Source organism: Homalodisca vitripennis, chromosome 8 (assembly GCF_021130785.1).
Source record: "Homalodisca vitripennis isolate AUS2020 chromosome 8, UT_GWSS_2.1, whole genome shotgun sequence".
NCBI lineage: Eukaryota > Metazoa > Arthropoda > Insecta > Hemiptera > Cicadellidae > Homalodisca > Homalodisca vitripennis.
This window is the reverse complement of record NC_060214.1, coordinates 11759198-11772240: the sequence shown is the minus strand read 5'-3', so window position 1 is coordinate 11772240 and position 13043 is coordinate 11759198. Positions and strand designations below refer to the sequence as shown.

The 13043-nt window shown below is 34.4% G+C and overlaps 1 protein-coding gene across 2 annotated transcripts in view; it reads left to right on the top strand.

The window, feature by feature from the left end:
* The window catches only part of LOC124367296, a 30906-nt gene extending 18093 nt beyond the window's left edge, over positions 1-12813 (top strand). For both annotated transcript variants that reach the window (XM_046824016.1, XM_046824017.1), the window contains exon 2: positions 7495-12813. In XM_046824016.1, the coding sequence (XP_046679972.1) occupies positions 7504-10938 (3435 nt within the window). In that variant the 5' untranslated portion in view covers positions 7495-7503 and the 3' untranslated portion in view covers positions 10939-12813. The remainder of the gene's footprint in view (positions 1-7494) is intronic.
* Positions 12814-13043: the final 230 nt, after the last annotated feature.

Here is a 13043-nt window from a genome sequence, read left to right as displayed (position 1 = left end):
GACCTGAAATTCTCCGAGGCGGAACAACTCTGATGGACTGCCACAGCAAAATTCCTTGTCGGCGGTCTAGATGTCAAGCCTGGACCTGAAATTCTCCGGGGCGGAACAACTCTGATGGACTGCCACAGCAAAATTCCTTGTCGGCGGTCTAGATTTCAAGCCTGGACCTGAAATTCTCCGAGGCGGAACAACTCTGATGGACTGCCACAGCAAAATTCCTTGTCGGCGGTCTAGATGTCAAGCCTGGACCTGAAATTCTCCGAGGCGGAACAACTCTGAAGGACTGCCACAGCAAAATTCCTTGTCGGCGGTCTAGATGTCAAGCCTGGACCTGAAATTCTCCGAGGCAGAACAACTCTGATGGACTGTCACAGCAAAATTCCTTGTCGGCGGTCTAGATGTCAAGCCTGGACCTAAAATTCTCCGAGGCGGAACCACTCTGATGGATTTCCACTGCAAAATTCCTTGTCGACCACAATTTCTTATCAAAGATCTAGATGAGTAGCCTGGACATTAAAGATCTCAGTGGAAGAAATCAAATTTTACGGATTGCAACAACACAGTTCCCTGTCAACGGTCGAGATGGCAAGCCATGACCTGAAATTACTAGTTGAAGAAAATAATTCTTATAAATAGAAATACCGCCATTCCTTCTTATTGGCTTGAATGCCATTGTAGGATCTGACATTCTCTTGAATTTATGAATTGATCCAACTTACAGTAGTTACAAATTCTATAACAGCTTAGTAGTCTCAGGTACTGTCTGTACTTGGGGGGGTGGCGGAGGGTCAATTGTGAAATAAAGTTGTAAATGAATATGAAAATATTTCTTTTTATTTCAATGAACGATAAAAATCCTTAGTAATAGTTTAAAAAGATAACACACTATTGTGAATGAGCTGGTTTTAATGTTCAATAAAACTTACAAAACATTCTTATTCTGGCTGCATTTCACAAAGCTAAAATAGGCTGCATCTTATAATTTTGTCTTTTAGGAGACTTAAAAAACTCTATTGCACTTAAATAAATACTGTAAAATATATAATCTCCTTTTCACCTATAACAAAATTATGCAGTGTTCAATAATATTTATCGTCACTGTGTTAAATAGAAGAAAATAAAAGAACCATTTTTCACTTTTATATTTCAGGGGATTTAATACCGTCTTCAGGAAGTTTTAAATTAAGTTAATACAAATCTATAAAACGTAAACAAGAATCATGAAATGATAAATTTAAACACAGTGCATAACATTTGATAAAGTCCAGCTGACGTAAAATTTTTCTTATTTAATCTTGTTCGAACAGTTGATTTTTAGAAAGGATGGAATAAAACTTTTAATTTTTGACAAATTTTTAATCTTTAACAATAATTTAAATTTATGTCTTTAAAAATTTGTATTAAATTTAGACCAAATGGGTTTTTTTGTCTTCAACATGATTTAATGAGTTTGCTCTACGTGCTTTAGTTTTAATCTGTTGTAATTTTCATCAGGGAATGGTGGTAGTTGGTGTATTCCTTTTAATGTAAAACACTCTTGTTTATGTTCTAGACCATGTCTTGCTAATGGTTTTTCTTTATTTTTATGGAATATATCAAACCTATGCCCTGTCATACGGATTCATAAATGGTTAGATGTTTGGCCAATGTATTGTATGGAGCATTACTTGCAATTTATTTGGTATATTAGATTTTTAGAATTACAGTCATTGTTGTCAATTATAGGATGGCTTTATATGAAAAATATATATCAAAGGGAGATGTTGCGGCAAGCCAATCAACCTTTTCACCAAAACTACTTCCTTTTAATATTAGTATTTTTAAATAATTTGTTTAACTATTTTGCTACCAGGCAACTTATTTATAGAAAGGTGTGTCTCTGATGTTAAATTTCCAAAATATACATGTACGTATATTTTATATACGTAAACTCGAGACCGGTTGCAATAAAACTATTGCATTGTCTGCTAACGACACCATTTTGAGGAAGGAACCACCTCACCCGAGCCTTTACCTGAGACTAGCTCACTGTTGTTTCTGTAGTTGTAGTTAGAATATTTAAGTTTCATTCCATTGATATTTGACCATAGATTAATTTAAACTGTTAAAACTATCCAATGCAAACAAACCTCTTTTAACAACTTATACATGTAATTAACAAATCGATTACATGGTATAGTTGATACGCTAAATATTCTACAGTTACACGATGGGATTAGCTACTGAGTGGTAAGAAAGTTTTGATATCAGATGATGTACTATGCTGTTCGAATTAATTTGGACAAACATGTTTTTCTGGTCTTTGTTAGTTTGTGATAACTGGTGATGTCCCAGACCGCTTCAAACCGGTTATAACTGCATAGAAGTAGTGTGCTGGGTTGACCTTGACTGTAAAAAACTTGTTTGACTGGTTTTGGAGTGTCATTCCTTCAGTTGTGAGCCTTTCTTTGTGGCGGTCGGTGGTTGTGGTACTGTGTTCCGTTTATTACGTGCTTCTTCAAAGATGGATATAACACCTAGGAAGCGTGCTAAAGTTGTTGCTCTTAATGAACACACGTCTATGACTGTGAGAGATATAGCTACAGCAGTTGGTGTGGGAAAATCTAGTGTTTCCAGAATTTTAAAAACATATCAAGATTCCGGATCATTGTCTCCAAAAAGAAAAGGAAAATGTGGGCGCAAACGTAAAACAACTCCAAGAACTGACAAAATTCTAATAAGAAATAGCAAAATAAATCCAAGAAAGACAAGCACAGACCTTCGAAGGGATTTGTTGGATTCTGGTATTGAAGTGAGTACTTCAACTGTAAGGAAAAGACTTCTGGAAGTTGGTCGAAAGGCAAGAAAACCGAAGAAAAAAAACAATTTCTTACTAAGAAAATGATGCAAAAAACGTTTAGTATGGGCTAAGAAATACCGATCATGGACTGTAGATGACTGGAAAAAAGTTATTTTCAGTGATGAATCACATTTATTTGTGCAGGGATATCTATCAAGTGTTGTTAGGCGGAGTGAGTGAAGGTGAACCTTTGCGAGAAGGTCATATCCAACAGACTGTTAAACATCCTTCTAAACAGATGTTTTTGGGGTTTTTTTACCACAAATGGTACTGGGAGCTTAGTTCCCATCAATGGGATGATGAATTCAGCCAAATACATCGACATACTACGCAGTCGGATAGTTCCATTTATGGAAACATTTGATGGAACATTTCAACATGACTTAGCCCCTTGCCACAATTCAAAATTGGTCAAGACTTTTATGCGGGAAAACAAAGTAAAAGTGCTTGATTGGCCTGGTAACTCACCCGACCTAAATCCGATTGAGAACTTATGGCATATTCTCAAGAAACGTTTAGCTAAGATGGATTGCACTACAAAAGAAAAAATGATAACAAGTGCTATACAAGTTTGGTTTCACGATGATGAAGTCAAGAACATGTGTGCTAAACTAGTGGAGTCAATGCCAAGACGTGTAGGTGAGGTCATTTCTGCTAAAGGAGGACATACTTCATACTAATGTATTGATTGTTCAATCTAAATAAGGTATCTAATGATTAAAAACTAATGTTTTAGGAAAAAATTGGTTTTTTTTTTCATTTGTCCCAATTAATTCGAACAGCATAGTATATAGTGTCGACTACAGTAACTCACCTAGACTTATAAATGAACTCAATCAGATATAATACAAATAACATACGGGTAGTGGAGCGCACAGAATTCAAGTACGTATATGTTACAATATACCTAATATATTACGCTCAGCCGAAAAAATTAGTATACATGCGCCAAAATGGAGCTCCTTCTTGTCTATGTATAAATAAAGATTCATATAAAATTTAAAGCACACAAAAAAGACATTTTTAGAAATATCTTGCGGATGGATAGGGTACTTGTGTTACCATGCCACATCTAAAAATGTCATATGACTGTACACAGTTTGCTTACAAATTTATTTCTTCTGCGATTTTCCCGTCACTGTACGGTTAACCGCAATAGCAATTTAAAAGTGATCGCTATAAATCAGTAACCATATATAAGTCAATTCGTTTTCGATATATTGTGCGGTCATACAGACATACAGAAATTAAATCTTTCGTCCTTCTCAGATGAGTGGCTTCGGCACTGTCAATCGAATTCCTCATAGTGCATGTTTGGAGTTGTAGTTGTCAAAATTTAGTATTAGTGTTTTCATTTGTTTGCAATGTTTTCATTTTAACTTTAATTTGAACGTTGGGTACTGTTTGATTAACCATTTAATAATAATTAGAAACCTCAACCTGTTTCCGACAGAAGTAGAAATATGAATGACAGTTACATTATTTCAGTTTATGTACATGAGTGAAATATATTTTAATACATAAACAAGAAATGGGAATCATAACTAGAAATGTATGTCTTAAAAATATTTCTTATATTTTATAAATACAACTGTTACCAGACTTTAAATCTAGTTCAATAATATATACGTATAATAAACAAAATATTTAGATATAATACTTATACAAAGTATTTACCCTTATATCAGATGTTAGGACTAAACTCGGCACAGACGCAGCGCCTTCATGCCTACCGGGCTAGGAGTTGACTGATTGACCCTGTTTCGTTTGAAAGTGCTTGTTTGGGACGGAGGGGCGTTGAGACAACGATCAGTTGAGTAAACGCCCTAGAATGTCTTATTTGAGGTTAGATGCATTATAGGGTCTTTGAGTCAACGACCCCTTAATACATATATTTCAACTTATTCTGAAACTAGGTTGTTGATTCTACGAACCTTTTTCTACTTTTCAACTTTTAATTTATATTTGGGCCGTTGATACAAAGATCCGTAGTGTAAACGGCCCAATTTAATGAATTAGATAAAAAATATAGAAAAAGGGTCGTTGTGTCAACGAACCCACTTGTAGTTCTATTCTTATATTCGGTATATGGGTCGTTGTGACAAAGAACCATTGGATTGAACTTTTAGTTTTCTTAGTAAATCGGGTCGTTGTCACAACGCTTCGTAGAGTAAAAGACCCTCTGTTATTTGTTATTTTTTCAGAAAGGGTCGTTGAGTCAACGATTAGTAGTGTAAAAGACCCAACACTGATATTGCAAATATAAAAATAGGGTCGTTGAGACAACGATTCGTAGAGTAAAAGAGCTGCCCCCTATTGGTCACTAGATGGATGTCAGCCGGAATAAGAAAACCTTTTCATACGCTTGTGAATAAACTGAAACGAAAGCTATGAGATGATAATTATTAATATCCTCCTGCAAACCTTTCCTATGTAATGGTTTAATTATTACATCATTTAGTTTGTCCGGGAAAAACCCATATTCCATGAACTGATAAATCAACTATCAGATGAGCAACAAATTCCAAGGCACAGGATCTCAAGACTTTGGGAGGTAAACTATCTCAACCAAAATACAATTTATTGTTCAGTGATGTAATTATTTTTTATATCTATATCTCGTTATCAGTTTCCGGAGTCAAAAATGCACACAAAACTATAAGAGGTCAAAGTGATGAGTTTTTCTATATCCCTCATCCATGCTGGCTTCGGGAGCTAGAACCGAAGATTCAGTTAAAAAGAAGCTGTTTAACTGCTCTACCAGGAAAGTTTTGTCCGTTATATGTTTTTCTCTGAATTTCTGCTGGTTTCTCTTAAGCACAATACTTCTATGTAGTTTTTATTTTGTTGTTCGATTTTTGTATATCTTTATCGTAGCAAGTATTATTGGCTAGTTTTATTAATTTTTGTAGATTTTTTACAAAATTTCCACTGGTAAACTCAGCTCCCTGTTTCTGATAAAGACTTTCAGCCCATTAGTGAGCCATGGATTTTTCTTTTGGTGTTTTTCTAAAATTTCAAGATAACTTTTAGAAAAGATTCCTTAAACAAGAATTACTGTATCCGAAAAGTTTGGGTAGTTTGTATTGACATCTGAATCAGGGAAAATGATTTCATGCCAAACTATTGTAAAAAGGTGTTGTTTGAGTTGAATCTGGCTAGAACAGCCATTGCCTTGTCTTGAACTTAAGAGTCGTATTAATTGAGCGTTATGATCTGAAAGATCAGGTTCAATTATTTGGGCTCTGGTTTGCCGGTCATTTGTTATAACATACTCAATAGCAGTTTGTGATTCAGCAATGATTCTAGTAGCTGTTTAAATATGAGAAATAGACCATAAGACTCAAACAAATAAAACCGTTTCCTTTTCTCTACGGTGTTTGAAAAAGCATCTATGTTTATGATCCCCGTAGATAACTAAATATTTTACTTAGTTTCATTTACTGTTTTGGTGAGTAGAATGTCGAAAAGATTTAAAAGATCGACTGCCAGACAGATAGGTTACGGTATATACAGACAACCAAGAGAGGTCACCTCCACTCAGCTCGACCACCACACACAAGTATCTGTTCCATTAATGAAGCATGAACTCGTAGCAATAGTATCTCTGAAATGCAGTCAGCAATGAGCATTCTTTCCCTTTTCTGGAAGTCCATGGCGTGTACAAAATTTACGATCCATGAACTCTGTGTCAACAATTTTCATTTTAGGGAATTCCCCTTCAAGTCGCTTAAAAAGCCAGTTTACAAGAAAAGTCTTGTCATTTAAAGTGAATTGTGCATGTCAAACCAATAAGGGAATGTGACTAAAATCATGGTTTTTTTTATTTTTCATCACAGATATTTAGTTTGGACTGTTTTGTTTGTCCACAAGCCGGAATCCTGTCTTTAAAACTTTTAAAAGGACATCTATAAAGTTATATACATTGCAATTAAGAAGTGACTATATAAATTCTATTTCATGTGAAGGAAACAGGATTTTTCCGGACATTTGCCATCGTTCTTGTTTCACGATAGAAATCAGATTTGCAGATAGTGATCAGATCACGAAATACTAGATTTCTTGTTTCACTGAACGATGGCAAATGTCCGGAAAAATCCTATTTCCTTCACAATCCTTCCATCGTCAAAAATAACCTTCAAACAAAGAATTCTATTTCATGTTTGAAAATACTATGTTGTGAGCTTGAACTTAATGGTACGTTTAAAGAAACAGAATCAAAAGTAGAGAGCTTGTAAATTGAAACTTCTATTACAGCCTGACTCAATGACACTAGTGCAGAATTGTCTAATTCTTATGGATGGTCCTGTGCTAGGAGAAATAGTTAACTTAATTCGTGTATAGGTAATTTATTAGAATTCTTAAATATGTGTTGTCACATGTTATCCAATTTTATTTTAAAATATCAATATACAAAATATGTAGTGAACAGGTATATATATATATAGTACGAGGTGAACAGACGATATATAGTATTCTAGAGACATAGTGGTATATCGAGCGTGACAAACTCACCTTGCGCAATTTCTTGTGTACAAGAATGAGGTTTACTTTGAAATGGCTACTTTAATATTTTAGTAATTTATGTTCACAAATTGTAAAATGTTGTCATCTCTGTTGAAACCGAATTAATTATTCTATTGGGTTTGTTTCAGATTGTAGCAATGTCGGACCGAAGGTGCCTGATTGCAAGTGATGAGGAAGATGAGGACGGAAATCTGACTGAAAACGTGACTGGGAAATCAGAAATTGAATTTGTTCCGCAGGGTGAAGTGATTTATCTGCCTGAAAACACTTCGCACTTCCAACCAGAGGATGAGAGTATAACAGATCAGTATGAAGTAGAAAGTGTAGATAGAGAGTCTGGGAGTAGTTTGCGAAAAAGAGATCATTCAGAAGATGGACGAATAAGCAATAAAAGAGTTTGTGCAACCAACAGTAATCAAGTAAACAAGGTGTTGATTTTACCTATACCCATGGAAAACCAGACAGAAGTAGTGCTGGGATTAGCAGATACCCCTATTGTTCTGAGCGATGAACAAGAAGTTGTGTTCAATAAAAATAGTCTAAATAAACAAGGACAGAACAATCAGAAGCATTCTGTTGCCATTAAGAAAGAAATAAATACTGGTAAAACAGAATCGAGGAAGTATTTTAATAATTTGAAAGCGGCATCCTTGATGCCTATAGCACAAAAAACTAACAGCTCACCATTTTATGGAAATAAAACTGCTAAATATGCTCGTCAAGCAACACCTATTTGTGACGCCATAATGAAAGAATATTCTCGGAGACAAAAACAAATGAAGAATCGAGGCCAAAATGCACCCGATTTAAGCGATTTACCAATCAAAGAACTGATTTTAAAAGCAAGTGAAAAGTCAGCAACAAAACCAGAAGAAATAAAAAAATTGGCAGAACAGTTTACAAAGAAAATTGAAGAAAAGAATAAGACAGGTCAATCATCCAAACAAGTGGGGAAAGTTATTGAAGAGCCAAATCGGGATAAAACAGATGTTTATCCCTTGCTAAATGACAAAGAATTAATAGTTGAATATGTTGATCCCCTCTTGCCAGATACTAAACAAGATGATGACATCAAACCCGTTTTTGTTAGCACTATTAGCATTTCAGATGACATTAAGCCGGACATCACAGAACAGTCGTTTGATTTGAAGCCTTGTGTAGGTGAAACACAACCTAAAGCAGATGTGAAACCAATCATTGTTAGTAAAAACTCTGCTATTAAAGAAGTTACAGCACAAAATCCAGTTCAACTACTTAATCAACCAAGACGAAGAGGGAGACCTCAAAAGGTTTACCCTCTAGCTTCTGTAAATGTGGCACAACCAGAAATGTGTGTGGAACCTGTAATTGTTAACTCATTTAGTATTTCTGAAGAACAGATACCATCTACACAAACAGAAAGAATTGAAGTCAAAAATGAACCTTGTGAAGAAAAGTCTTCTCAGTTAAGAGCTTATACGGATAAGAAAGTACCAGAACAAAACAAATACAATATAATTGATATTTCACAAGGGAATGATTCTTCACAAGAGAGCAACTCGTGTACTCCAATAATGACGCAAACATCTGACGATGAAAAACTTAAAAGAGATCATCCATTATCTGATACCAAATTGATGTATGTACATATACATAGAATTTCTGAAGATTTCATCCGTAATATGACAAGACGAGCGAATGTGAACTCCTTAAGTCAAACCCAATCAAAAGGCAACGTTAAATCAATATTAAACACCGGTGATTCAGGTCCACCCGTTACTGAAGAAGTGACAGTTAGACGTAAAAGAGGAAGGCCACGTAAAACTACTTCAACGGAACATTCACAAATTACTAGACGATCCAACAAAACTGTGCCGTTAACAAGCTCAGAGCTAGAATCTACAACTGAATTTAAGATTGAAACTGCAATATCACATAAAAGTATTGACAGTGTTAACAATGATGCATTAAACGTTGCAGAACGTTTAAAAGTATTTGCGAATAACATTGCAGACAATATTGTTTGTAATAATGAACCTGGTTCAGATTTGGATGGTGAAACAGAGAAGTTGCTTCAAACCACACAAGAACTACTCAAACTTCGAAAATCAACAGAAAACGTTAACAAGCCTTTACTCTTTCCTAAATATCAAAGCCAGTTAATTTCAAAAATCTTTCCAGGCGTGCCGGAATATCCTCATAACACTGATGGTGAAATTTCAACAGCAGATGAAAACCTATCTCGAAGTTTGGCTGTTCAAAAAAAGTGTTCATTTATAATGGACTATTTTACATCTTATCAAGAAGTATTTGATGAAAAAATGTTCAAAGATGTGATGCCTCTTCTGTCTGAACTCTTGGAGTTGTGTTTGAAAGATTTAAATGAAGGTATATTAAAAATTAAATTTGCAGAAAAGATTAAATCACCTAGGGCAAAACAAAAGGAAATAAATCTTATTAAGCAATGGTATTCAAGTGTAATATTAGACCATGGAAAGAAATTTTATTCATGGTTCAATACAATTGTGTATAAGATTGCAAAAACAAAAACTAGTAAGGCACTTCTGGTCACATTTATCTTCTTTCTATCAGGATCATTGCCTACACAAGAACCCAACTGTAAAGAACAAATCCACCGAATTAGGAGAATGATTATGCTTATATCACAAGTCCTAAAGGAAAAAAATCCTTTGATTTTGGAGGTACTGAATACATCAAATGATAAATATGAAGATGAGCTGAGACTTATTATTCAAATATTGAAATACTTTGATAGGCGGAAATTTGTTTTAGTTCCAGAAAATCTTCTCAGTTACTACACTGAAGAAAAATTTATAGTTGAAAATCGTTGTTCTAATGAATTGACTCTCACATCAGATATTATTTCTGAATCCCTAAATAGCTCGCCTGTTAAGAGTAATAATTCTCCAGTTACGTTCTGTGAATCAGTATCAAGTGATCGGGTTGATAACGATAAGACATCCTCAGTCAATGCTCCAACCTCATCCAAATCTGTGAACCAGTCTCGTAATCTTGCAGAAATTGCTGCTCAATTCATAGAAGCTTTACACTCAGAAAGTCAGTATCATTCAAAAAGAATAGAAGAAAAACTTGATCACATTTTGAACGTTCTGAGTGGCAACTTGGAAGCTCTAGGAAGTAATTGTGTTTCATCAAAACCATCTCGTGGAGTTGATAATAGAACTTCTAACTGTGGATCCTCTTCAAATGTTTCTTTAGTTTACAGTCCACCCACAGTTAAGGAAGACCTCCCAGTCGTACAGTTAGTTGAAAACAAAGTGTCGTTACCATCTCATTCGTCAGAAGAAAGCCAATCAATTTTGACTAAATTTCTTGAGAATGATCATGCGGGTTTAGACAGTTTATTTGAGTCCTATGAAAAATTCATAGGATCAGAATCGGTACACGTCAAATCTGAAAATCTGGATATTGATGATGCATCTGACAGCCACGTTTCTCCGCAGTACCAGAAGCCAGATGATCTCAATGTTCGATCCAGTCATTTCATTAGTGTAAAGGAAGAACCCAACCAAAGTGAAGATTGTGATGTTTACTCAACATCTTTGAGGTGAGCACCGTCCGTCAACATACTAAAGCCACACTGGTCTTCTCCAGAAAATTTTGTTAAGTTTTTAAATTGATCTAAAGTGAATTTCACTCTATGAACTTGTTAGGCTAAATAAATACTTATTTGCCTTAAGTCGAATGTACTATTCATACTATTAGATGTAATTAACTAGTCTCTGATTATGTGTTGTCAGTCAAAAATTGTTTGTTAGTCAAAAATGTACTAAATTTAAACATAGTTTTATAACATTATATAAACTACTATACTGTATACATGTATAACTTCAAAGTTGGCTGTCAATTGAGTTGCTGATCAACACTACAATTTCTATCTGTTTATTTCTTCCAAGTATTTTCAAAAGAGAAATCCAAAACTGTACTAGTAGTATAATTTGAAGCAACGACACTTCCAGGCTCTTACACATTAGATTGAACTATTACAACCATTGCAAGCAAATCATTTAAAATCTGAATTAAAACGTCAAGCATATTTCTTAGACCATCTGTTGAATCTTTCTCATTTTAAGATATTTAGATCCGTACGTGTGTAAATGTCCCTTAGGACATAAAGGGATTGTGAGGAACGGTAGATGCTTGTGCAACTGTTTACTTGAATATCCTAATTGTGAATCATTTTTTAAGGTCAGTTATATAAAAGTTGCTGCTGTGAACGATCCAAGCTGTTTTACAGTTGTTCATAACATTTCATTATCATTAAGAAGAAGCCTTGTAGAGCGAAAGTAAAGTATACTTTGGAATCCTTGTGAACGAAGGGTGAACATAGCACCGTTATCTTTGAATTAGACTTGGCCTCAGTTCTTAGACTTGGCCTCAGTTCTTACACTACTAGCTGTCAAAGTCACACACACCACACTTTGTTGGATGTGTATTGGATTGTATTGACCAGGAGTTCCACATGAAAGTCTAATACACTATTTTGAGACCAGCATTGTACCACTGTTTGTATGAATTAACTGTTAGTGTATCATCACAGACTTAAATTTCAAAATGGTGCATGAAAGGTACTTCCTTTCTTCTATCATTGCGGTTGTGTACATAATATCGTCCATGTTACCTCACCATTCGGGCGCACTATTGATTAAATTCACTTGATTATAGAACATTAATCGAAGAGCTGAAATGGATATCTAAGTAGAGTTAATGAGCTGTGACTGTAGTCCTATATATTAATTTAAACAAACTCTCCAATAATATAAGTTTTTATTTTTGTTTTTGTGAGGCCTTTTGTACTCAATGAGAACTTCTTCGGACCCACATAGCTGAATAAAAGTAATAATAACATAAACAGTTTTGTACTAAATAAAAACATATGTCATTAAAAATACAAAGAGATAATATTCTATGACAGGACAGTACCGTATGTTATATGTATATATATAAAAAAAATAAAGTTGATATTTAGTTAGATCAAATAAAGTAACTGTGAATTTTGAAAACACCCAGGTTTGTTGTTTACTAGATTATTTTGGTTCTTCTTTTAATAATTTTGCATTTGAAAAAGAGTGTCCAGTTTGAAGTTCATGTTTTGCCATGGCTGATCTTTCTTCTTGTTGGTATTTTAAACATGCCTTATGTTCCTTAGCTCTCTGTAAGAGACCGTCATCTTATGTTTAAATTAATATATAATCTCCAATAAGAAAAGTGCATCAAGAATGTAGTCTTATAGTTATTAAATAAATGGTTTGTCCTAACAAGTTAATATTCTTTACTTTGTAATTTATTGGTCATACACATTTAAACAAATTTTTAATCTAATTATTTAAAACACAATAGAGTTCTTTTACTACAGTGAAACATTGTACTTAAGAGCTAGACAATAGACAATGGACAAACTTCTTTATTAGCATATTCATCAAGAACAGTAATAGAGTCAGAAATTAGATAAACTAGTTTTGGAAAAATAATTGTTGAGTCCGATGATGCATCACATTTGAGAGCGATTGTTGAGTTCCAGTTGAGGCCTCCAGTCTTGGTTCAAGAATTCGTCAATGGTGTAGAAAGGCTATCCAACAAGCAAGTCATGGAGTGCTTTTTTAAAAGCGTTACCCTGAAGCTCTCTTAATGGTTGTGGTAGATGGTTCCATAGCTT